The 26,206-nt window shown below is 51.0% G+C and overlaps 1 protein-coding gene across 1 annotated transcript in view; it reads left to right on the top strand.

Moving 5' to 3' along the window:
- Positions 1-26,206, top strand: part of LOC142248783 (putative ferric-chelate reductase 1) — a 92,573-nt gene that overhangs the window by 27,121 nt on the left and 39,246 nt on the right. The window contains exons 5-7 of the mRNA XM_075320083.1: positions 1,563-1,707; positions 18,523-18,705; positions 25,481-25,579. Of these exons, the coding sequence (XP_075176198.1) occupies positions 1,563-1,707; positions 18,523-18,705; positions 25,481-25,579 (427 nt within the window). The remainder of the gene's footprint in view (positions 1-1,562; positions 1,708-18,522; positions 18,706-25,480; positions 25,580-26,206) is intronic.

Here is a 26,206-nt window from a genome sequence, read left to right as displayed (position 1 = left end):
TAACTACATCTTCCTCCATTACAGCATGCTATGATGTCCTATTAGTTTCTCACCTTGTTTTACCCAGGGTTATTAGTTCATTTTGGAGACTGCTTCTTTGTTGGATTTTTTTTTGCCTTCACCAACAGATCAATTGTTTACATTTACAAGTGGCTCAGGGATTTAAGAAGCGCATTCTTCACAGGCTTGGCCAATGCTGTTCTTACCAAATCTTGAAATACTTGTTTATCAGCGGGTTGTAACAAACCTGTATTATGCAAGTAAGAGACGGATTAAAGTCGTCTGCTACAAATCATTAACGTTTTGTTACACAACCATGTAGCTGTCTCAGTGTTGTAGCCGGGCAATGTAGGAAACCTTATTAAAAAGGCAGTTTTAACACTTTTAATAAAGATAATAATATTATAAGAAGTTTCCCAGGAGTTTGTGGCTTTGTTTTAAAAAAAAAAAAACAAAAAACCAAAAACCCTACTCACCAGGATCCAGCTCAAGTTGCTCCTCTGTGGTCTGCAGTAACAAAGGAAGAGTTGTCACTGTTTCGTCAGCAGCGGAACCGCTGCTGCGTATCAGTGACTGCAGCGGTCAGGTGATTTGGGCAATGCATCAAGTGATCTTTTTCTGATGACTCGCCGCTCAAGTCACTTGAATGCTTCTGCCGATCCCTGGCCGCAGCTGATGACTGAACAGTGACACCTCCTCTCCATGTGTCCGAACAGACCACAAAGCAGCCTGCACTAAATCTGGGTGGGTGCTGGTAGAAAAGTAGGATTTATTTATTTATTTTTACCAGCTCCAAACTTCTGGGAAACTTTTTTTTTTCTTTTTTTCTTTCTGTGTAGTGTTATAAATAATTTAAACTTCACTGACCATTTAATACTTGGATGGGCAAAGTCGCTCATTTCCTCCATGACATTTATGCCTAATTTGTCGTCTAACCTTTTCTACCCCATTAATTTTCTCAGAATGTAAAGAACAAACAATGGTTTTAGTCACAGACCCCAGCAATGCTTCACTTGTTTTTCTTCTGGCGATTGTTTACTGGCTGCAGCGGTGATGTCACTACTACACTGTATGTGACCACTGCAGCCCATCGCTGAGCTCAGGGGCTTTGCCAAATTGAATGGCACAAGCATCTAAGCCCAGTGATTGGCTGAAACAGTCCAGTGGGCCGTCCTCGTGATGTCTCACTGTAGCCCTTAAGGCCCGTTTCACACATTCGGCATTTCGCCGGATCCGTCATGCATGCAGTACAGTTACATTAATTTACAGTGGAAGCGCGACACCATGCAGACACATGCGGTTGTGTATGAAGCATGTGTCCGCATGGTGTCACGCTTCTACTGTAAATGAATGTAACTGTACTGCATGTGTGCCGGATTCGGCATCCGGCAAAATACCAGGGGTGTGAAACGGCCCTTAGAGTTCTTTTACTCATGTTTTTCATCCGTGACACTTTGATAAGTATGTTATCTGGATTTTGTCACACTATTGATTTTATTTTTTAAAAACTCCTTAAGTTTTCTGTATGTTTCCTAACCATAATTTTTTTTTTTTCCTCTTAGAGCCACTATTGTTGAAAAATATTCAATTTACTGGGTGAAGATTCCAGGACCAATTATTTCTCAGTCCGGTTTTCCATTAGTTTCCAGTAAACCACAGACTCCTGTGCCACCAGCCTTGCCATCAGCATCGTTCCTTACAGAGGGGGTAATAAATTTAATGTCTTTTAAACATTTTATAGTTTGTATTTCATTTATGCGTTCAATCAGTCTCTTCTCAACCAGCTCCTGCCATTGCTGTGAGATCACAAGCTGGGTGGTTAGTAGGGTGAAGGATTCAATTGTATTTTATGTTTTCTGTTTATCTATGATAGGACAACCTTTATAGCCTTGTTCACGTTCATTTTAGGCCACCTAAGCATTTCTTACTGTACCGTCTCACTAAAAGACGTACCAGTGATTCCGACCACAATTTGACTTGGCAGGGATCGCTGGTGCGTCGCTGGTGAGCTGTCAAATAGGCAGATCTCACCAGTGACTCTGCGCTTGGTAACCAAGGTACACATCGGGTTACTAAGCAAAGCGTTTTGCTTAGATACCCGATATTTACCCTGGTTACATGTGCAGGGAGCCAGCGCTAAGCAGTGTACGCTGATAACCAAGGTAAATATTGGGTAACTAAGCAAAGCGCTTTGCTTAGTAACCCGATGTGTACCCTGGCTACGTGTGCAGGAAGCCAGCGCTGGCAGCTTGTAAGTGTGTACGCTGGTAACCAGGGTAAAAATCGAGTAACCAAGCAAAGCGCTTTGCTTAGTTACCCGATATTTACCCTGGTTACCAGCATACACTGCTTACACAGTCCGTGCTCATTGGTCTCCCGCTGTCAAACACACCGATGCGTGCTGCACAGCGGGAGACCAACGAGCAAAAAATGTACCAGAACAGTGTGTAACGATCAGCGATCTCACAGCAGGGGCCAGGTTGCTGCTTAGTGTCACACAGTGAGATCGCTGATGAGGTCACTGCTGCGTCACAAAAGCTGTGACTCAGCAGCGATCTCGCTATGTGAGAAGTACCCCTTATTCCATCAAATTGATAAAAACCTTACTGGAACCCAAACAGACCTCATAATGTGTTTGTACTGTATAGCTAGATATGCAGATGTGTTCCTCCAACCATTGTGTCCTATTATTTAATTTGTTCCATCATCTTTGAAGGGTCTTTTTTTTTTTATTTTCTTTCACATTCCGACTATTTTGTTGTGACTCCCTATTTTTTTATCGCTTTATTAATGGTCACAGGAGAACATGCGTGTATGCTGCTGCCATTAGGGGGCTGCCACTATGCAAAAAAAAAAAAGCTATCGCCTCCTCCGGTAGTATACACAGACCAATTGATACAGAGATCGTCAGCTTTAGCTTAGTGTCAGGAGGCAGGCACAGGACTGCACTCAGCCCATCTCTACCTTATATTTATATCTATTGCAAAAACAATTGATTACTTTGTCCTTTGATGAATAAAGGAAGGAGGTAACTTGCAGTTCGTAGTATTTCTGAACATGCGTGGGGGAGGGGTGATACCACTCACACTGTGAGGAGGTTCTGATGGAGGTGGAGCAGATCAGGGATCCTGCGCCCGATCCGCTACTACACTTCGAGTTGATCCTGCTGATGTCCCTTGGGGATCCAATGTGCCTCAGCTCCCCAGTACAGCGATTGTGGGGGTGGATCAGGAATCCTGCGTACGATCTGCCGCGGATCCACGCTAGCCTGAGGCAACGCTGCCTGCCGGAGCATCTCAGTTCCAGTGGCGTGTGGCAGCAGATCGTATCCAGGATTCCTGATCCACCCCCTAATCACTGCAGCTAAGGCCGGGTACACATCCGACTTTTCGCCGGTTTGACGGATGCGGTGCACGCCAGTACAGTGTATAGAGTACACTGGTAGCGCAACAAGCTCCGGTCACATGCTGTCATGTGACCGGAGCATGAGACCCGGAAGTTGCGGCGCTGCCACTGTACTGTACTGCATCATACTGTACTGGCGTGCGCCGCATCCGTCAGACCGGCGAAAAGCCAGATACGTGTACCCGGTCTAAAGCACGCACGATCAACTCTTGAGGTGTAGTAGCAGATCAGACACAAGATACCTGATCTGCTCCACCTCTAACAGGACCTCCTTATGTTCAGCAATACTACAAACTATATTTATTCATCAAAGGACACTGAGATCGGTCAACTATTGTCTTTGCGGACTCTTGCTATCCAATGACTGGGTAAAGGACTCTGTCCTTTCCTTGGTTTTATTGTGGGTTTTTTGTTTTTTTTTTTTTTTTTTTTTGGTTTTTACATTTCCATTTTATTTCCTTTGATATTTTTACATTAAAGGAACCTGTCAGGTGCAATATGCCCCCAGAACCACGAGCAGTTCTGGGTACATATTGCAAATCCCTGCCTAACCGTCCCTGTATCTAACAGCATAGATAAAGAGCTCTGAAGAAAAAGTATTTGTGAAGATCCTTTATGATTTGCTAATGATCGCAGGGACTAGTCCCAAGGGCGTTATATCCCTCAACTAGTCCACCCTCTTAGCATGTTAGCACTCCCCTGTGAGTGTACTAACATGGTATTCAATGCAGCGTCATCAACCAGGACATGCGTACCTGTGTTTGCTCTTCTGAATGCCCCACACTTCTCGTCATGCGGACTAGACCTCTCTGAAGCCGGGACACGTACACCCAGCTTCATACTGCGCATAACCGGAAGTGCCCGGCATTCAGATCAGCTGGTGACACTGCATTAAATAGTATGTTAGCATACCACTGTGATTGTACTAACATGCCAAGAGGGCGGACTAGTCAGGGGATATAACGCCCTTGGGACTAGTCCCTGGCATCATTAGCATGAGATAAAAGATCTTTAGAAATACTTTTTATAAAGAACTAGTTATCTATGCGAGTGTATACAGGGATGATTAGGCAGGGATTAGCAATATGCACCCAGAACTGCTCATGGTACTGGGTGCATATTGCACCTGACAGGTTCCCTTTAACTACTGTATCTTTTACTCCTCTATGGTTCCATCTGTTTCTCTGCAATCCATCACATCTCTCCCCTCCTTTTGCTTATAGTCATTTTTTCGGATCCATCACACTCACACGCATTACCTTAGATGGCGCAGTTTTCTTTATTTGTGTACTCTTTGTTCAGGTAATAGGCCACCACACAGGGCCTATTTTCAAATCTCGCAGCCCCCATAGAAGCAGCCATTCTTCTTAAGGGTGCTTTACAAACTGCGACATTGTTAACGGTATATCGTCTGGGTCGCGTCGTTAGTGACGCACATCCGGCGCTGTTAGCGGCATCGCAGCGTGTGACACCAAGGAGCGACTATCAACTATCGCAAAAACGTCAAAATCGTTGACACGTCGCTCCTTTTCATAATATCGTTGGTGGTGCATGCCGCTGGTTGTTCTTCGTTCCTGCGGCGTCACACATCGCTATGTGTGACACCGCAGGAACGACAAACGTCTCCTTACCTGCGTCCACCGGCAATGAGGAAGGAAGGAGGTGGGTGGCATGTTCCGGCCGCTCATCTTTGTCCCTCCGCTTCTATTGGACGGCTGCCGTGTGACGCTGCACGAACCGCCCCCTTAGAAAGGAGACGGTTAGCCGGGCACAGCGACGTTGCAGGGCAGGTAAGTCTGTGTGACGGGTGTAAGCGATGTTGTGCGCCACAGGCAGTGATTTGCCCGTGACGCACAACCGACGGGGGTGGGTACGCTCGCTAGCGACATTGAAAGCAAGATCGCAGCGTGTAAAGTGGCCTTAACTCCCTTCTGCTGCCCCCTGTCTGCCTAATCAGACAAGCTCCAGTAATTTTGTTTGTATCTGTGGCTCTTGTATCATCCCTCAAGCCCTCCCCCCCCCCCCCCCGGCTTTTATTTTTTGTTTTTCTCAATTGCATGTGTCTTTTTGTCAAAAATAACTGAGTGTCTTCAAAAATGTTAGCCTCTTTGTTTCTTTGTGTATTCTGCTGGCTGCAAAAGGAGTTAACTGAAAGTCAAAGAGTGAATTCTTTCTAATGGGAGAGTTTATACCTTTCAGCTTCCATCTTTTTAACTAAACTTCATTTTGCTTATAACACAAATTTTAGTACAACTTTATTATAAAAAATCTGCAGAGCAGCTCGAAAAACAGAAGCTAAAAGTTTTATACACTTTTGAAATAGAATTGGCTCACTCACAGACCCTCAGTTAACTCCATCTGCAGCCAGCAGAATAGACAATCCAACCGAGATGGCAAATGGGCCGACATTTTTAACATACGCAATGGATTTTACTTTTTTTATTATTTATTTAATAAAAATAAAAGTGCAGAGCAAATATTCTTTAATCCAGTCAATAGAATAGCTTTTAACCTTCATTAGCTCAACACTGCACAAATATTTTTCAGGCAGTTTGTCTCTAGAGAACTGCAAATATTTCAAAAGACTGACCTGCACATCCTACAAGTGTGTATAGGTGCCAGCTGAAAAAACCTAGCAAATACAAAATGGATACAGCCGCACACTAAATGCCATCAATGTGTAAGGGAACTCTGGTACTGCATTACTGCTATATGAAAAAATGAGATTTTTAGTTTATGAATTGGCCAATGCATGTAAGCCCGGAAACCAAACGGCAAGGTAAATCTCAATTTCTTTGTCGCTCCATTGGGAGACCCAGACAATTGGGTGTATAGCTTCTGCCTCCGGAGGCCACACAAAGTATTACACTTTTAAAAAAGTGTAACCCCTCCCCTCTGCCTATACACCCTCCCGTGGACCACGGGCTCCTCAGTTTTATGCTTTGTGTGGAAGGAGGCACACATCCACTCATGCATTCTCATACATAGTTATGTCGGATGGAAGAAAAGAGGTCCCCGATGGGGTCCCCGGCATGTTCCCTTCTCACCCCACTAAGTCGGCGGTGTTGTTAAGGTTGAGGTACCCATTGCGGGTACGGAGGCTGGAGCCACATGCCGTCTCCTTCACCATCCCTTATGCGGCTCTGGGAGAAGTGGGATCCTATGCGCTCATCAATGTGCTGGGACCGTGCTCCATCCGCAGCCCCTGGTGGAACCTGCCGGACCGCAGCTTCTTCATCCCCAGGGACCGGGCCCTGCAACTTGAAGGTACTCTGTATCCTCATGTGGGGACTGTACAGGGGCCGCACCTTCTCCCCGGAAGCCGCGGTAGTTCCGTCCGTTGTCTTTTCGGCGGACTTCCGCGCCGACCGTGCCTGCTTGTCGGGCGCGGCCTTAAATTTAGCCCCCGACTTCGCCGCGGCCTAGTCCGAAAAATCCCGCCCCCGAGCCTGCCTGTCAGGGGTAAGGGCGGGATTACCGACATGACGTCGGCCTTGAGGGCTGGAGCATCCTGCATGTCTCCCTCCCCCCTCATTGACCACTTTGGGGACTCCAGATTCCCGCTCTCTGCTGGCGCCGCCCTCGGCTCCACTTCCCCCCTGAGAGCTCCGGCGGCCATTTTTAGCATTCTGCCGGATAATATATATCCCGGCACCTTAGGGGGACCAGCATATATATCATAGAGATATATATCTCATATATATCATAGAGATATATATCTCTATCTCTATCATAGAGAGAGATATCTCTATCTCTATCATAGAGAGATATCTCTATCTCTATCATAGAGAGAGATATCTCTATCTCTATCATAGAGAGAGATATCTCTATCTCTATCATAGAGAGAGATATCTCTATCTCTATCATAGAGAGAGATATCTCTATCTCTATCATAGAGAGAGATATCTCTATCTCTATCATAGAGAGAGATATCTCTATCTCTATCATAGAGAGAGATATCTCTATCTCTATCATAGAGATATATATATCTGTTCGGAAAGGCGGTATACCCTTTTCCCATATACCCTCAGTGGTCACTCTCCTAAGAGACAACAGCATGTCGTCCATAAGGAGCAAAGCTACTAAGGCACAGATTTTTTTCGCGGCCTGTACCTCTTGTGGGGCTATGTTGCCTGCGGGATCAACCTACCCTCACTGTGATCAATGCTCGACTCCTGCCACGCTTGCTCAGCCGGAGCCTCGGGCACTTGTGGGCCCCTCGGCTCAGGTAGATCCCCCTGCTCCCCCTGAGCAGGCTGCAGGGACAGAGTCACCGTCGTTGGCCTCTTTCGCTGAGAAACTCTCTGTCACTTTCTCATTCCATTGCAGTCTATGGACAAATGGTCATCTAAGCTGCTTGAGGCATTGCAGTCCAGACCGGGCCCTTCACAGGCCCCGGCCCCTGTTAGTTTGTCTCCTCCAGGCCCTTCTCGGTCCGCGCCGCAGCGCGCTCCCAGGATAGCCCCTAGGTCCCAGGCGGAGGACTCCTGCCCGGATCGCAGCCCCAGACCTGCTAAGCGGCCTCGCTGGGTTTCTTCCCCGACCTCCTCACGCTGCTCTGGATCCCAGTTTGAGGGCTCTCAGGAAGACGAGGCGGACGTGGGAGCTCAGGGCTCTGACCCGGACTTCGCCCTTAACCTTGATACCCCTGAGGGGGACGCCTTAGTAAATGATCTTATCTCGTCCATCAACCAGGTGTTGGATCTCTCACCACCACCTCCTTCTGCAGAGGAGTCGGCTTCTCAGCAGGAGAAACACCAATTTCGATTCCCCAAACGTACGCGCAATACGTTTTTTGATCACTCTAACTTCAGGGACGCTATCCAGAAGCCCAGAGCGGTCCCGGACAAGCGCTTTGCTAAACGGCACACTGACACGCGTTATCCCTCTCCGCCTGAAGTCGTTAAGGGCTGGGCACACTCTCCCAAAGTGGATCCTCCAGTCTCTAGATTGGCTGCTAGGTCCGTTGTGTCTGTTGCCGATGGCTCATCCCTGATGGATGCCACTGACAGACAGAGCTCTTGGTGAAGTCTATTTATGAGGCCACGGGCGCGTCTTTTGCCCCGGCCTTTGCGGCTGTGTGGGCTCTCCAAGCAATCTCGGCATGTCTGACTGAGATTAATGCTGTCACGCGGAATTCTGCTCCGCATGTGTCTTCCTTGACCTCTCAGGCATCAGCATTTTCGTCCTACGCCATGAACGCCGTCCTGGACTCCGCTAGCCGTACGGCTGTAGCATCCGCTAACTCCGTGGCAGTCCGCAGGGCCATGTGGCTGCGCGAATGGAAAGCAGACTCTGCTTCCAAAAGGTTCTTAACTGGTTTGCCTTTTTCTGGCGAACGGTTGGATGAGATTATTAAGGAATCCTCGGGAAAGGACTCCTTCTTACCCCAGTCCAAACCTAAGAGACCTCAGCAGAGAAAAATCCAATCGAGGTTTCGGTCCTTTCGTCCCTCCGCCAAGCCCCAATCCTCTTCGTCCAACAGGCCGGAGAAAGGCCAGAGGAACTCCTATGCGTGGCGGTCCAAGTCATGCCCCCAAAAGGCCGCAGGAGGCACTGCCTCAAAGACGGCCTCCTCATGACTCTCGGCCTCATCTAGCCACATCCTCGGTCGGTGGCAGGCTCTCCCGCTTTGGCGACGCCTGGTGGCCACACGTTCAAGACCGATGGGTGAGAGACATTCTGTCTCATGGTTACAGGATAGAGTTCAGTTCTCGACCTACGGCTCGTTTTTTCAGAACCTCCCCACCCCCCGCACAGGCCGACACACTTTTTCAGGCAGTGGACGCTCTAAAGATAGAAGGAGTTGTGATTCCCGTTCCCCTTCAGGAACGTGGTCGCGGATTTTACTCCAACTTGTTCGTGGTGCCAAAAAAGGACGGGTCATTCCGTCCCATTTTGGACCTCAAGCTGCTCAACAGACATGTGAGAACCAGATGGTTTCGGATGGAATCTCTCCGCTCGGTCATCGCCTCGATGTCACAAGGAGACTTCCTAGCATCGATCGACATCAAAGATGCTTATCTCCATGTGCCGATCGCACCCGAACATTGTTTCCTGCGTTTCACCATCGGGAACGAACACCTCCAGTTCGTCGCATTGCCCTTCGGCCTGGCGACAGCCCCACGAGTTTTCACCAAAGTCATGGCATCCGTCGTGGCGGTCCTGCACTCTCAGGGCCACTCGGTGATCCCCCTACTTGGACGATCTAGTCAGGGCCCCTTCTCGGGTGGCGTGTCAACAAAGTCTTACCGTCACTCTGGCGACACTCCAGCAGTTCGGGTGGATCATCAATTTCCCGAAATCCAAGTTGACGCCGACCCAATCACTGACTTACCTCGGGATGGAGTTTCATACCCAGCCAGCGTTAGTCAAGCTACTGTGGGACAAACGGCTTTCTCTGCAGGCGGGGGTGCAGTCACTTCTTCGGAGTCAGTCACACCCCTTAAGGCGCCTCATGCACTTCCTGGGGAAGATGGTTGCAGCTATGGAGGCAGTGCCGTTCGCGCAATTCCATCTACGGCCACTCCAATGGGACATTCTTCGCAAATGGGACAAGAGTTCGGCTTCCCTCGACAAGAACATCTCTTTCCCTTGCAACCAAAACATCACTTCAGTGGTGGCTCCTACCCACATCTCTGTCTCGGGGAAAATCCTTCCTCCCCCCCAACCTGGGCCGTGGTCACCACGGACGTGAGCCTGTCAGGTTGGGGAGCGGTTTTTCTCCACCACAGGGCTCAAGGAACCTGGACTCCAATAGAATCGTCCCTTCAGATCAATATTCTGGAGATAAGGGCAGTATATCTAGCCCTATTGGCTTTCCATCGGTGGCTGGAGGGCAGGCAGATCCGAATCCAGTCGGACAACGCCACTGCCGTCGCCTACATCAACCACCAAGGCAGCACTCGCAGTCTTCAAGCCTTCCAGGAAGTCGGGCGGATTCTGCAGTGGGTGGAAGTCACAGGCTCCACCATCTCCGCAGTTCACATGCCGGGCGTAGAAAACTGGGAAGCAGATTTTCTCAGTCAGGGCATGGACGCGGGGGAATGGTCTCTTCACCCAGACGTGTTTCGAGAGATCTGTCGCCGCTGGGGAACGCCGGATGTCGATCTCATGGCGTCACGACACAACAACAAGGTCCCGGCCTTCATGGCACGGTCTCAGGATCACAGAGCTCTGGCAGCGGACGCTCTGGTCCAGGATTGGTCGCAGTTTCGACTGCCATATGTGTTTCCCCCTCTGGCGATGCTGCCCAGGGTACTACGCAAGATCCGGTCCGACTGCCGTCGCGCCATTCTCGTCGCTCCAAACTGGCCGAGGCGGTCGTGGTATCCGGATTTGTGGCATCTCACGGTGGGTCAACCGTGGGCACTTCCAGACCGCCCAGACTTGCTGTCACAAGGGCCGTTTTTCCATCTGAATTCTGTGGCCCTCAACCTGACTGTGTGGCCATTGAGTCCTGGCTCCTAGCGTCTTCAGGGTTATCTCAGGATGTCATTGCCACCATGAGACAAGCCAGGAAGCCAACGTCCGCCAAGATCTATTACAGGTCTTGGCAAATCTTCTTATCCTGGTTCTCTGATAACGGTTTTCCTCCATGGCCGTTTGCCTTACCCACATTCCTTTCATTCCTACAATCTGGAATGGACAAGGGTTTGTCCCTCGGCTCTCTCAAGGGCCAAGTGTCGGCGCTCTGTGTTTTTTCAAAAGCGTCTAGCCAGGCTTCCGCAGGTCCGCACGTTCCTGCAGGGGGTTTGCCACATGGTCCCACCTTACAAACGTCCGTTGGAGCCTTGGGATCTTAACAGGGTTCAACGGCTCTTCAAAAGCCGCCTTTTGAGCCGCTGCGGGATGTCTCTCTCTCCCGTCTTTCTCAGAAGGTGGCCTTCCTGGTGGCAGTCATATCACTTCGGAGAGTGTCTGAGCTTGCAGCGCTGTCATGCAAGCCCCCTTCCTGGTTTTCCACCAGGATAAGGTGGTTCTGCGTCCTGTCCCGGAATTTCTCCCTAAGGTGGTATCCCCTTTTCATCTAAATCAGGATATCTCCTTGCCTTCCTTTTGCCCTAATCCAATTCACCAGTGTGAAAAGGATTTGCACTCTTTGGATCTAGTGAGAGCACTCCGGTTCTACGTGTCTCGCACGGCGCCCCTGCGCCGTTCAGACGCGCTCTTTGTCCTTGTCGCTGGCCAGCGTAAGGGCTCTCAGGCCTCCAAGTCAACCTTGGCTCGGTGGATCAAGGAACCGATTCTCGAGGCCTACCGTACTTCTGGGCTTCCACTTCCTTCAGGGTTGAAAGCCCATTCTACCAGAGCCGTAGGTGCGTCCTGGGCTTTGCGGCACCGGGCGACGGCTCAGCAGGTGTGTCAGGCAGCTACGTGGTCTAGTCTGCACACTTTCACGAAGCACTATCAAGTGCATACCTATGCTTCGGCAGACGCCAGTCTAGGTAGGCGAGTCCTCCAGGCGGCGGTTGCCCACCTGTAAGAGGGGGCCGTTTTCGGCTCTTTTTATTGAGGTATTGTTTTACCCACCCAGGGACTGCTCTTGGACGTCCCAATTGTCTGGGTCTCCCAATGTAGCGACAAAGAAAAAGGGAATTTTGTTTACTTACCATAAATTCCTTTTCTTTGTCGTTCCATTGGGAGACCCAGACAATTGGGGTGTATAGCTTCTGCCTCCGGAGGCCACACAAAGTATTACACTTTAAAAAGTGTAACCCCTCCCCTCTGCCTATACACCCTCCCGTGCATCACGGGCTCCTCAGTTTTATGCTTTGTGTGGAAGGAGGCACACATCCACTCATGCATTCTCATTTTAGTTATATCGGTTGGAAGAAAAGTGGGCCCCCACGGGGCCCCCGGCATGTTCCCTTCTCACCCCACTACGTCGGCGGTGCTGTTAAGGTTGAGGTACCCATTGTGGGTACAAAGGCCGGAGCCTCATGCCGTCTCCTTCACCATCCCTTAGCGGCTCTGGGAGAAGTGGGATCCTGAGCGGTCATCCATTCACTGGGACAGTGCTCCCTCCGCAGCCCCTGTGGGAATCTGTCGGACAGGAGTTTATTTATCCTCAGGGACCGGGCCCTGCATCACTAATGTACTCTGTATCCCCATGGGGGATGTGCATGGAGCGCCTTCATCCCGGACGCTGCAGCAGCTGCTTATTTGTGACGGCCGGCGGACTTCCGCGCCGACCGCGCCTGTTTGTCGACCGCGGTCTTAAATTTAGTCCCCGGCTTCAATTGCGGCCTAGTAGCAAAACTCCCGCCCCCGGGCCTGTCTATCAGGGGTAGGGGCGGGACTGCCGACCTGACGTCAGATGTGAGGGCCGGAGCATCCTGTAGGTTTCCTCCCCCCTCACTGATCACTGTGGGGACTCCAGATTCCCGCACTTTTTCTAACGCCGCCCACGGCTCCACTCCTCCCCTGAGAGCTCCGGCAGCTATTTCTTTGGCATTCTGCCTGTGGAGGATTTCCTGGAAAGAGCTTTGCAACGCTGGGAGACCTAAGGCAGGGAATCTGGAGGACACACACTCCGCTTTTTAGCGGTCGGTAAGCCACACCGGTCACCCGGTGCTGGTCCCCTTAGGGTGCCGGAATAGATACTATATATATATTTATATATTTCTGTTCGGTCGGGCTGTATACCCTTCCCATATACCCTCAGTGATCACTCTCCTAGGAGACAACAGCATGTCGTCCACAAGGAGCAAGGGTGCCAAGGCACAGGGTTATTTTGCGACCTGTACCTCTTGTGCGGCTAAGTTACCTGCGGGTTCCACCTACCCTCACTGTGAGCAATGCTCAACCCCTGTTTTGCTTGCTCAGCCGGAGCCTCGGTCACTAGTGAGCCCCTCGGCTCAGGTAGAACCCCTTGCCACCCCCTGTCCAGGCGGCAGGGACAGAGTTTGCAGTTTTTGCTGACAAGCTCTCAGAGTCACTTTCACAATCCATGGCTCAGTCTATGGACAAATGGTCTGCCAAGCTGCTTGAAGCTTTGCAGTCCAGACCGGTCCTTACACAGGCCCCGGGCCCTGTTGGATCTTCGCCTCCAGGCCCCTCTCTGTCCGCGCCGCAGCACGTTCCCAGGGGGGGCCCTAAGTCTCACGTGGAGGACTCCGGCCCGGACCACAGTCCCAGACCGGCTAAGCGGGCCCGCTGGGAATCTTCCCCGACTTCTTCACGCTGCTCGGGTTCCCAGCGTGAGGACTCTCTGGAGGACGAGGCGGACGTCGCAGCTCAGGGCTCTGACCCTGACGTTGCTCTCAATCTTGATACACCTGAAGGGGACACCATAGTAAATGACCTTATCTCGTCCATCAACCAGGTGTTAGCTATCTCTCCCCCGCCGCCACCTGTAGAGGAGTCGACTTCTCAGCAGGAGAAACACCAGTTTCGGTTCCCTAAACGTACACGGAGTGCGTTTTTCGATCACTCTAACTTCAGAGATGCTGTCCAGAAGCCCAGAGCGGTTCCGGACAAGCGCTTTACTAAGCGCCTTACTGACACACGTTACCCCTTCCCCTCTGACGTTGTTAAGGGTTGGGTTCAATGTCCCAAGGTGGATCCCCCAGTCTCTAGATTGGCGGCTAGATCTGTGGTATCGGTTGCAGATGGCTCATCGCTAAAGGATGCCACTGACAGGCAGATAGAGCTCCTGGTGAAATCCATCTATGAAGCCACGGGCGCGTCTTTTGCCCCGGCTTTTGCAGCCGTGTGGGCACTCCAAGCTATTTCAGCTTGTCTGGCTGAGATTAATGCGGTCACACGTAATTCTGCTCCGCAGGTTGCGTCTTTGACTTCTCAGGTGTCAGCTTTTTCTTCCTACGCCATGAACGCAGTTCTAGACTCTGCTAGCCGTACAGCGGTGGCATCCGCTAACTCTGTGGCAGTCCGCAGGGCCATGTGGCTGCGCGAATGGAAGGCAGACTCGGCTTCCAAGAGGTTCTTAACCGGTTTGCCGTTTGCTGGCGACCGCTTGTTTGGTGAACGATTGGATGAGATTATTAAGGAATCCAAGGGAAAGGACTCCTCCTTACCCCAGTCCAAACCAAAGAGACCTCAGCAACGGAAAAATACAATCGAGGTTTCGGTCCTTTCGTCCCTCCGCCAAGCCCCAATCCTCTTCGTCCAGCAGGCCGGAGAAAGGCCAGAGGAACTCCTATGCGTGGCGGGCTAAGTCACGCCTCCAAAAACCCGCCGGAGGCAATGCCTCCAAGGCAGCCTCTTCATGACTCTCGGCATCCCCGAACCTCATCCTCGGTCGGTGGCAGGCTCTCCCGCTTTTGCGACGCCTGGTGGCCACATGTTCAAGACCGATGGGTGAGAGACATTCTGTCTCACGGTTACAGGATAGAGTTCAGCTCTCGTCCCCCGACTCGTTTCTTCAGAACATCTCCGCCCCCCGAGCGAGCCGATGCACTTTTTCAGGCGGTGAACGCTCTGAAGACAGAAGGAGTTGTGATCCCTGTTCCCCTCCAGGAACATGGTCGCGGCTTTTACTCCAACTTGTTTGTGGTGTCAAAGAAGGACGGCTCGTTCCGTCCCGTTCTGGACCTCAAACTGCTCAACAGACATATGAGCACCAGACAGTTTCGGATGGAATCTCTCCGCTCGGTCATCGCTTCGATGTCACAAGGAGACTTCCTAGCATCGATCGACATCAAGGATGCATATCTCCATGTGCCGATCGCACCCGAACATCAACGCTTTTTGCGTTTCGCCATCGGGGACGAACACCTTCAGTTCGTGGCATTGCCTTTCAGCCTGGCGACAGCCCCACGGGTGTTCACCAAGGTCATGGCATCTGTTGTGGCGGTCCTCCACTCTCAGGGTCACTCGGGGATTCCCTACTTAGACGATCTTCTGGTCAGGGCACCCTCTCAGATGGCGTGTCAAAACAGCCTTTCCGTCGCTCTGGCGACTCTCCAGCAGTTCGGGTGGATCATCAACTTCCCAAAATCCAAGTTGACACCGACCCAATCACTGACGTACCTTGGGATGGAGTTTCATACTCAGTCAGCAGTAGTCATGCTACCGCTGGACAAACAGCTTTCGCTGCAGGCAGGGGTGCAATCTCTTCTTCGGGGTCAGTCACACCCCTTGAGGCGCCTCATGCACTTCCTGGGGAAGATGGTGGCAGCGATGGAGGCAGTGCCCTTCGCGTAATTCCATCTGCGGCCACTCCAGTGGGACATTCTCCACAAATGGGACAGGAGGTCGACTTCACTCGACAGGAACGTCTCTTTCCCTTGCAACCAAGACGTCACTTCAGTGGTGGCTCCTTCCCAACTCTCTATCGCAGGGAAAATCCTTCCTACCCCCCACCTGGGCTGTGGTCACCACGGACGCGAGCCTGTCAGGGTGGGGGGCGGTTTTTCTCCACCACAGGGCTCAGGGAACCTGGACTCCGATAGTCATCCCTTCAGATCAATATTCTGGAGATAAGGGCAGTGTATCTAGCCCTATTGACCTTTCATCGGTGGCTGGAGGGCAGGCAGATCCGGATCCAGTCGGACAACGCAACTGCCGTCGCATACATCAACCACTAAGGCGGCACTCGCAGTCGTCAAGCCTTCCAGGAAGTCCGACGGATTCTGCAGTGGGTGGGAGCCACAGCTTCCACCATCTCCGCAGTTCACATCCCGGGAGTAGAAAACTGGGAAGCAGATTTTCTCAGCCGACAGGGCATGGACGCGGGGGAATGGTCTCTTCACCCAGACGTGTTTCGAGAGATCTGTCGCCGCTGGGGAACGCCGGACGTCGATCTCATGGCGTCACGGCACAACAACAAAGTCCCGGCATTCATGGCCCGGTCTCAAGATCACAGAGCTCTGGCGGCGGACGCATTAGTTCAGGATTGGTCGCAGTTTCGACTGCCCTATGTATTTCCTCCTCTGGCGATGCTGCCCAGAGTGCTGCGCAAAATCAGGTCCGACTGTTGTCGCGCCATTCTCGTCCCCCCAGATTGGCCGAGGCGGTCGTGGTACCCGGATCTGTGGCATCTCACGGTGGGTCAACCGTGGGCGCTCCCAGACCGACCAGACTTGCTGTCTCAAGGGCCGTTTTTCCATCTGAATTCTGCGGCCCTCAACCTGACTGTGTGGCCATTGAGTCCTGGCTCCTAGCGTCCTCAGGGTTATCTCAAGATGTCATTGCCACTATGAGACAGGCCAGGAAACCAACGTCCGCCAAGATCTATCACAGGGCTTGGAGGATCTTCTTATCCTGGTGCTCTGATAAGGGTTTTACTACCTGGCCCTTTGCCTTACCCACTTTTCTTTCATTCCTTCAATCCGGAATGGACAAGGGTTTGTCTCTCGGCTCTCTCAAGGGACAAGTAATCGGCGCTATCCGTATTTTTTCAAAAGCGTCTAGCCAGGCTTCCGCAGGTCCGCACGTTCCTGCAGGGAGTTTGCCACATAGTCCCACCTTACAAGCGTCCGCTGGAACCCTGGGACCTTAACAGGGTGCTAACGGCTCTTCAGAAACCACCTTTCGAGCCGCTGCGGGATGTCTCTTTATCACGTCTTTCGCAGAAGGTGGCATTTCTAGTGGCAGTTACATCGCTCCGTAGAGTGTCGGAGCTGGCAGCGCTGTCATGCAAAGCCCCCTTCCTGGTTTTTCACCAGGATAAGGTGGTTCTGCGTCCGGTCCCGGAATTTCTCCCTAAGGTGGTATCCCCTTTTCATCTCAATCAGGATATCTCCTTACCTTCATTTTGCCCTCATCCAGTTCACCAATGTGAAAAGGATTTGCACTCGTTAGATCTGGTGAGAGCACTCCGGCTCTACGTGTCTCGCACGGCGCCCCTGCGCCGTTCAGATGCCCTCTTTGTCCTTGTCGCTGGCTAGCGTAAGGGTTCGCAGGCTTCCAAGTCAACCTTGGCTCGGTGGATCAAGGAACCGATTCTTGAAGCCTACCGTTCTTCTGGGCTTCCGCTTCCTTTGGGGCTGAAAGCCCATTCTACCAGAGCCGTGGGTGCGTCCTGGGCATTGCGGCACCGGGCTACGGCTCAGCAGGTGTGTCAGGCAGCTACCTGGTCTAGTCTGCACACTTTCACGAAACACTATCATGTGCATACCTATGCTTCGGCAGACGCCAGTCTAGGTAGGCGAGTCCTTCAGGCGGCGGATGCCCACCTGTAAGAGGGGGTCGTTTTCGGCTCTTTTTATCGAGGTATTCTTTTACCCACCCAGGGACTGCTTTTGGACGTCCCAATTGTCTGGGTCTCCCAATGGAGCGACAAAGAAGAAGGGAATTTTGTTTACTTACCGTAAATTCCTTTTCTTCTAGCTCCTATTGGGAGACCCAGCACCCACCCCTGTGCCCTTCGGGCTGTTTGTTCTTTTGTGTACACATGTTGTTGATGTTGATTTGTTCTTATGGTTCATGGTCTTCAGTTCTCCGAACATCCTTCGGATTGAATTTACCCTAGACCAATTTATAAGTTTTCTCCTTCCTGCTTTTGCACCAAAACTGAGGAGCCCGTGATGCACGGGGGGGTGTATAGCAGAGGGGAGGGGTTACACTTTTGAGTGTAATACTTTGTGTGGCCTCCGGAGGCAGAAGCTATACACCCAATTGTCTGGGTCTCCCAATAGGAGCTAGAAGAAAAGGAATTTACGGTAAGTAAACAAAATTCCCTTTATTCCGGGTCCCTAACTAAAATGCCACTATCTAGGTTAAAAACATCCTTGTCTGGGCAGCTAGACTAAAAATCTAACTTGAAATGCCACTATCTGGACTAACCTCCATGTCTGGGCATCTAGGACTCCTGGTATAAGGATTGTGAACACAGCCTGGTTTATAGGGCGGAGTGCTCAGTCAGAAAAACTCACTGCAAATATTTCAAAAGACTGACCTGCACATCCTACAAGTGTGTATAGGTGCCAGCTGAAAAAACCTAGCAAATGTGTCTCTAGAGAACGTCCACAATCGATTTAGCATGAAGTTCATGGTTTCTATTTTAAATCGATATCCAGGGAATATTATCACCAATACCAATTGCTGTAGTTGCTCATAGCAGGAGGGTGCCATCTGGTGGCCACACGTGATACTAACCTTCTGGCATTATGAATAATGTAGAAAAATAACGTTGGTTTATTGTATTTGCAGATCAGCTCATCTGGATGTGGAATCAACAAATTCTGTGTCAGGAGCCCCACGTCGTGTGATCCTCGCCGAGAACTGCACTGCTTCTTCCTGTCCTTCAGGAGAGAAGACGACTCTATGCTGATTGAAATGAGTGGAGCAGTAAAAGGATACTTATCGTTTGCCTTATCACATGACCAGTGGATGGTGAGTACAGACAGTAGATTTGAAGAAAGAAAAAAAAAATATTTTTTTTTTCCTTTTTATTGCATTTTTGTTTTTGTTTTGTTTTCCCCCCCCCTGCTAGTGAATGTAAATTTGCATGGTCTTCCTTATGTTCTTTCTTTCGCGCTCTTCTTTCGCGCTCTTCTTTCGCGCTCTTCTTTCGCGCTCTTCTTTCGCGCTCTTCTTTCGCGCTCTTCTTTCGCGCTCTTCTTTCGCGCTCGCTCTTTTCTCAAATTCCCCTTCTCCATTTGCAATTGTTATTCAGTATATTTAGGACTCAGAGGGTTGTCCACTACTTTTTATAGGGCAAAGTGGGCTTAGGATGATCGCAACATAAAAAAAACCATAATCATTTATTGAACACACAACACTTCCACGTACTTCTGCCTCTTGCCCTCTTCTTTTGGTTGGGGACCGCTGCTGCCATGTAATTGGCTGCAGCGGTTACTTTTTATTTGAGCAAAAAGGAAACCACCTCCTAGCTCTTCTTCCTTTTTTTTTTTTTTTTTTTTTGATTAGTAGTATTTATCATAATTCAAAGGAATCTCTATTTTAATGAAGTTACCAAAAGTTCTCATTGGTCGTAAGTGTAACAAAAGGTGAGGGCATATTAAAACCCCACTTCAAGGTTTTGGGGTTTTCTTGCACCTACTAATAGTTTTGATGTTTGTGGTTTTTTTTTTTTCTTCAGCGCTCTATTGGGAGACCCAGACGATTGGGTGTATAGCACTGCCTCCGGAGGCCACACAAAGCAATTACACTAAAAAGTGTAAGGCCCCTCCCCTTCTGGCTATACACCCCCAGTGGGATCACTGGCTCACCAGTTTTCTGCTTTGTGCGAAGGAGGTCAGACATCCACGCATAGCTCCACTGTTTGTAGTCAGCAGTAGCTGCTGGCTATATCGGATGGAAGAAAAGAGGGCCCATATGGGGCCCCCAGCATGCTCCCTTCTCACCCGCGGTGGTGCTTGTAAGGTTGAGGTACCTATTGCTGGTACAGAGGCTGGAGCCCACATGCTGTTTTCCTTCCACATCCCCTGGAGGGCTCTGTGGAAGTGGGATCTTACCGGCCTCCAAGCCCTGAGGCCGGGCTCCATCCACAGACCCAGAGAACCTGCTGGATTTGGAGCGGGAGTGCCGTTCAGGGACAAGGCCCTGCAACTTTCAGGTACTCTGTGTCCCCGGCAGGCACGGACACTCTCAAGGCTTGCTGAGCGTTATAGTGCGCCAGGGACAGTAGCGCTGTGCGCTGGGGTTAGGTCACTGCAGCTTTGCTGAGTGACGTTACATGTTGGGAACTACTGCGCCGACCGCTACTGAAGCGGCGGCGCAGCTGCGACTTGTGGTGCGCCGGGGACTTTGCGCCGACCGCGCTTTTACGGCGGCGGCGCTTCTAACTTTAGCCCCCGGCTTCTGCGGCCTAGCGCCGCTTCGTTCCCGCCCCCACCCTGTCAATCAGGGTAGGGGAGAGACGCTGCTCAATTGGCAGCGCCGAGGGCTGGAGCTTTATTTACATGCTCCAGCCCTCTCACTAGGCACAGTGGGAAGCAGGCTTCCCGCTCTTCGTCTGTATACGCCCAGGGCCCGCCCCCCCTCTCCACAAGGACGCCGGCAGCCATTACACATGCGGTCTGGCTGGGGAAAGGCAGCAGGCTCTGGGAGACCCAGACTAAAGGGATTTCGGCGACCACACACCCGCTCCTAAGCGGGCGGTAAGCTGCACTTTAGTGCTGGCCCCACTAGTGCCTCAGTGTTATATTAGTGTACTTTTTTCTTAGTACCATATATATATATAGTTGCACTGTAAGGTCGCTTCTTGGCTGGACACCCTGTACTGCTCTGAGGAGGCAGCAACATGTCATCCGCAAAACGCAAGGGTGCCAAGGCACAGGCTGTGTACACTGTTTGTACTGCATGTGGGGCTGATCTACCGGCAGGCTCCAAAGACTCATTGTGTGCAATGTTCAGTCCCAGTGGCACTTCGTCAGCCAGAGCCTAATGTGGTGGTAGCCCAGGCAGAGACGCCTGTGAACCCTGCCCCGGTGACGGGGACAGACTTTGCAGTTTTTGCTGATAAAATGTCTGTGACTATGTCAAAAATCCTGGAGACCTTGCAGTCCAGGCCAGTTACTCAGACCATGGACACTGCTGTGTCTATGCTCTCCGGTCCCCCTCAGTTGGAACTAATCCGTACTTCAAGGGGGTCTCAAGCATCACAGGCTGAAGTCTCTGACTCAGATGACAGTCCCAGGCAGCCTAAGCGAGCTCGCTGGGAAAGACCCTCCACGTCATCACACTGCTCAGGGTCTCAGCGAGAAGAGTCTCTCTGTGATGAGACTGAGGACGGTGATCAGGATTCTAATCCTGAGGCTCCTTTCAATCTGGATGCCCCTGATGGTGACGCCATGGTTAATGACCTTATATCGGCAATTAATAGGCTGTTGGATATTTCTCCCCCAGCCCCTTCTGCAGAGGAGGCAGCGGCACAGCAGGAGAAGTTCCATTTCCTGTATCCCAAGCGTAAATTAAGTGCTTTTTTGGACCACTCTGACTTCAGAGAATCGATCCAGAAACACGACGCTCATCCAGACAAGCGTTTCTCTAAACGTTCTAAGGATACCCGTTATCCTTTTCCCTCTGAGGTGGCCAAACGCTGGACCCAGTGTCCAAAGGTGGATCCCCCAATTTCCAAGCTTGCGGCTAGATCCATAGTCGCAGTAGAGGATGGCGCTTCACTTAAAGATGCCAACGACAGACAGATGGACCTTTGGTTGAAATCTGTCTATGAAGCTATCGGCGCGTCGTTTGCTCCAGCATTCGCGGCCGTGTGGGCACTCCAAGCTATTTCAGCTGGTTTAGCACAGGTGGATGCTATCATACATCCAGCAGTGCCGCAGGTGGCGTCCCTAACTTCGCAAATGTCTGCGTTTGCGACCTATGCTATCAATGCTGTCCTAGAATCTACGAGCCGTACCGCTATGGCGTCCGCAAATTCTGTGGTTTTGCGCAGAGCCTTGTGGTTAAAGGACTGGAAAGCAGATGCTGGTTCCAAAAAATGCTTAACCAGCTTGCCATTATCTAGAGACAGACTGTTTGGTGAGCCATTGGCTGAAATCATAAAACAGTCCAAGGGTAAGGACTCTTCCTTACCACAGCCCAGAGCAAGTAAACCTCAACAGAAAAAGTGACAGTCGAGGTTTCGGTCCTTTCGAGGCTCGGGCAAGGCCCAATTCTCCTCGTCCAAAAGGACTCAGAAAGAACAAGGGAGCTCAGATTCCTGGCGGGCTCACTCACGCCCCAGGAAAGCAAATGGAGGAACCGCTTCCAAAGCGGCTACCTCATGACTTTCGGCCTCCTCCCTCCGCATCCTCGGTCGGTGGCAGGCTCTCCCGCTTTTGCGACATTTGGCTGTCACAGGTCAAGGACCGGTGGGTAACAGACATTTTGTCTCGCGGGTACAGAATCGAGTTCAGTTCTCGACCTCCACTTCGGTTCTTCAGAACCTCCCCACACCCCAACCGAGCAGATGCCCTGCTGTAGGCGGTGGACTCTCTAAGAGCAGAAGGAGTCGTGATCCCTGTCCCCCCTCAGGAACGGGGGCGAGGATTTTACTCCAATCTCTTTGTGGTTCCAAAAAAGGACGGCTCCTTCCGTCCTGTTCTGGACCTAAAACTGCTCAACAAGCATGTGAACGCCAGGCGGTTCCGGATGGAATCCCTCCGCTCAGTCATTGCCTCAATGTCTCAAGGAGATTTCATAGCATCAATAGACATCAAAGATGCTTATCTCCACGTGCCGATTGCTACAGAGCACCAACGCTTTCTACGCTTCGTGATAGGAGACGACCATCTTCAGTTCGTAGCTCTGCCATTTGGTCTGGCGACAGCCCCTCGGGTGTTCACCAAGATCATGGCGGCAGTGGTAGCAGTCTTGCACTCTCACGGACACTCTGTGATCCCTTACTTGGACGATCTACTGGTCAAGGCACCCTCTCAAGAGGCATGCCAACTCAGCCTGAATGTTGCACTGGAGACTCTCCAGGCGTTCGGGTGGATCATCAACTTCCCAAAGTCAAATCTGTCACCGACCCAATCACTAACGTATCTTGGCATGGAGTTTCATACTCTCTCAGCGATAGTGAAGCTTCCGCTGGACAAGCAGCGGTCTCTACAGACTGGGGTGCAGGCTCTCCTTCAAAGTCAGTCGCACTCCTTAAGACGCCTCATGCACTTCCTCGGGAAGATGGTGGCGGCAATAGAGGCGGTTCCGTTTGCGCAGTTTCATCTGCGTCCACTTCAATGGGACATTCTCCGCCAATGGGACGGGAAGTCAACATCCCTGGACAGGAAAGTCTCCCTTTCCCAGACGGCCAAAGACTCTCTGCAGTGGTGGCTTCTTCCCACCTCATTATCACAGGGAAGATCCTTCCTACCACCGTCTTGGGCGGTGGTCACGACAGACGCGAGTCTGTCAGGGTGGGGAGCAGTTTTTCTCCACCACAGGGCTCAGGGTACGTGGTCTCAGCAGGAGTCCACCCTTCAGATCAATGTTCTGGAAATCAGAGCAGTGTATCTTGCCCTACTAGCCTTCCAGCAGTGGCTGGAAGGAAGGCAGATCCGAATTCAGTCGGACAACTCCACAGCGGTGGCATACATCAACCACCAAGGGGGGACACGCAGTCGGCAAGCCTTCCAGGAAGTCCGGCGGATTCCGATGTGGGTGGAAGCCACAGCCTCCACCATATCCGCAGTTCACATCCCCGGCGTAGAAAACTGGGAAGCAGACTTCCTCAGTCGCCAGGGCATGGACGCAGGGGAATGGTCCCTTCACCCAGACGTGTTTCAGGAAATCTGTCGCCGCTGGGGGGTGCCGGACGTCGACCTAATGGCGTCACGGCACAACAAGGTCCCAACCTTCATGGCACGGTCTCGCGATCAAAGAGCGCTGGCGGCAGATGCCCTAGTGCAAGATTGGTCGCAGTTCCGGCTCCCTTATGTGTTTCCACCTCTGGCACTCTTGCCCAGAGTGCTACGCAAGATCAGATCCGATTGCAGCCGCGTCATACTTGTCGCCCCAGACTGGCCGAGGAGGGCGTGGTATCCGGATCTGTGGCAGCTCACGGTCGGCCAACCGTGGGCACTCCCAGATCGACCAGACTTACTGTCCCAAGGGCCGTTTTTCCATCGGAATTCTGCGGCCCTGAACCTGACTGTGTGGCCATTGAGTCCTGGATCCTAGCGTCTTCAGGATTGTCCCAAGGGGTCGTTGCCACCATGAGACAGGCTAGGAAGCCCACGTCCGCTAAGATCTACCACAGAACGTGGAGGATATTCTTATCCTGGTCCTCTGCTCAGGGAGTGTCTCCCTGGCCATTTGCATTGCCTACCTTTCTTTCTTTCCTGCAATCTGGGTTAGAAAAAGGTTTGTCGCTCAGCTCCCTTAAAGGTCAGGTCTCGGCGCTATCCGTCTTTTTTCAGAGGCGTTTGGCACGCCTTCCTAAGGTGCGCACGTTCCTACAGGGGGTTTGCCATATCGTACCCCCGTACAAGCGGCCGTTAGATCCATGGGATCTGAACAGGGTACTAGTTGCCCTCCAGAAGCCGCCCTTCGAGCCTCTGAGGGAGGTTTCACTTTCTAGACTATCACAGAAAGTGGCTTTTCTGGTAGCGATCACATCTCTTCGGAGAGTGTCTGAGCTGGCAGCACTATCATCCAAGGCTCCCTTCCTGGTCTTCCACCAGGACAAGGTTGTGCTGCGCCCCATTCAGGAGTTTCTCCCGAAGGTGGTATCCTCTTTTCATCTTAATCAGGATATCTCTTTGCCTTCGTTTTGTCCTCATGCAGTTCATCGGTATGAGAAGGATTTACATTTGTTAGATCTGGTGAGAGCACTCAGAATCTACATTTCCCGCACGGCGCCCTTGCGCCGTTCGGATGCACTCTTTGTCCTTGTCGCTGGTCAGCGCAAAGGGTCGCAGGCTTCTAAGGCCACCTTGGCTCGATGGATCAAAGAACCAATTCTTGAAGCCTACCGTTCTGCTGGGCTTCCGGTTCCATCAGGGCTGAAGGCCCATTCTACCAGAGCCGTGGGTGCATCCTGGGCATTACGACACCAGGCTACGGCTCAACAGGTGTGCCAGGCAGCTACCTGGTCGAGTCTGCACACTTTCACCAAACATTATCAGGTGCATACCTATGCTTCGGCGGACGCCAGCCTAGGTAGAAGAGTCCTGCAGGCGGCAGTTGCCTCCCCGTAGGGGAGGGCTGTCTTGCAGCTCTAACATGAGGTATTTCTTTACCCACCCAGGGACAGCTTTTGGACGTCCCAATCGTCTGGGTCTCCCAATAGAGCGCTGAAGAAGAAGGGAATTTTGTTACTTACCGTAAATTCCTTTTCTTCTAGCTCTTATTGGGAGACCCAGCACCCGCCCTGTTGTCCTTCGGGATTTTTGGTTTGTTTGCGGGTACACATGTTGTTCATGTTGAACGGTTTTCAGTTCTCCGATGTTACTCGGAGAGAATTTGTTTAAACCAGTTATTGGCTTTCCTCCTTCTTGCTTTTGCACTAAAACTGGTGAGCCAGTGATCCCACTGGGGGTGTATAGCCAGAAGGGGAGGGGCCTTACACTTTTTAGTGTAATTGCTTTGTGTGGCCTCCGGAGGCAGTGCTATACACCCAATCGTCTGGGTCTCCCAATAAGAGCTAGAAGAAAAGGAATTTACGGTAAGTAACAAAATTCCCTTCTTTTTTTCCTAGGGGGACGATGATGTTTACCTGTGTGTAATTAATGGGCAGACTGTTGAGATAAGCCCTGCATACAACAGAGGACGCACACATCCAGAAGTGGCATCGCCGGTAATTACACAAAATCATGAAATCACAAGCTCTTCTTTCAAATTATAGTTTCATACAGAAGAAAATTGTATTTCTATCTAAAAGCTTTGATTTTCTGTCATGAATTATTGGCAAAAAGTGATGCAATGTTTGTGTTTTTGGGTTTTGATTTTTTTTTTTCACTTTAAAGGGAATGTCTTCAGGAAATGACTTCAAATCAACTTTTTGCTTTTAAAGAGGCACTCCTATCAAAGTTTTTATTCTTTTACATTGCAGTCATCATATTACACAGTGTACATACAATTGCTCATTTTGCCTTTCTACCCAGTTAATTCCCCATTCCTCCCCCCCAATTAGGTCTACAATATCATATGATTCCAAACTGACTAGCTGAATCCTTGTAAGCTCTACGTAGAAAGGAGTCTCTTTTTTTATTTTTTCCCTGCATGAGTCATCACTGTGAAAGTCCCTGGCAGCAAGAGGAGGGAACAGCTGGGACAGAAGTTGACAAGGTATGATGCATGCTGAGAAAAGAGACTTCTTGTTTCTTTGTAAAAAAGAGAAGAATTTACTGGGTGGAACTGCAAAATGAGCAATTTTAAGTACACCGTGCCATACAATATGATTGTAATCTATTAAAAAAAAAAT

This window comes from Anomaloglossus baeobatrachus, chromosome 8, assembly GCF_048569485.1.
Source record: "Anomaloglossus baeobatrachus isolate aAnoBae1 chromosome 8, aAnoBae1.hap1, whole genome shotgun sequence".
NCBI lineage: Eukaryota > Metazoa > Chordata > Amphibia > Anura > Aromobatidae > Anomaloglossus > Anomaloglossus baeobatrachus.
The sequence above is the reverse complement of the archived record's forward strand: the minus strand, read 5'-3'. Positions and strand labels throughout refer to the sequence as shown.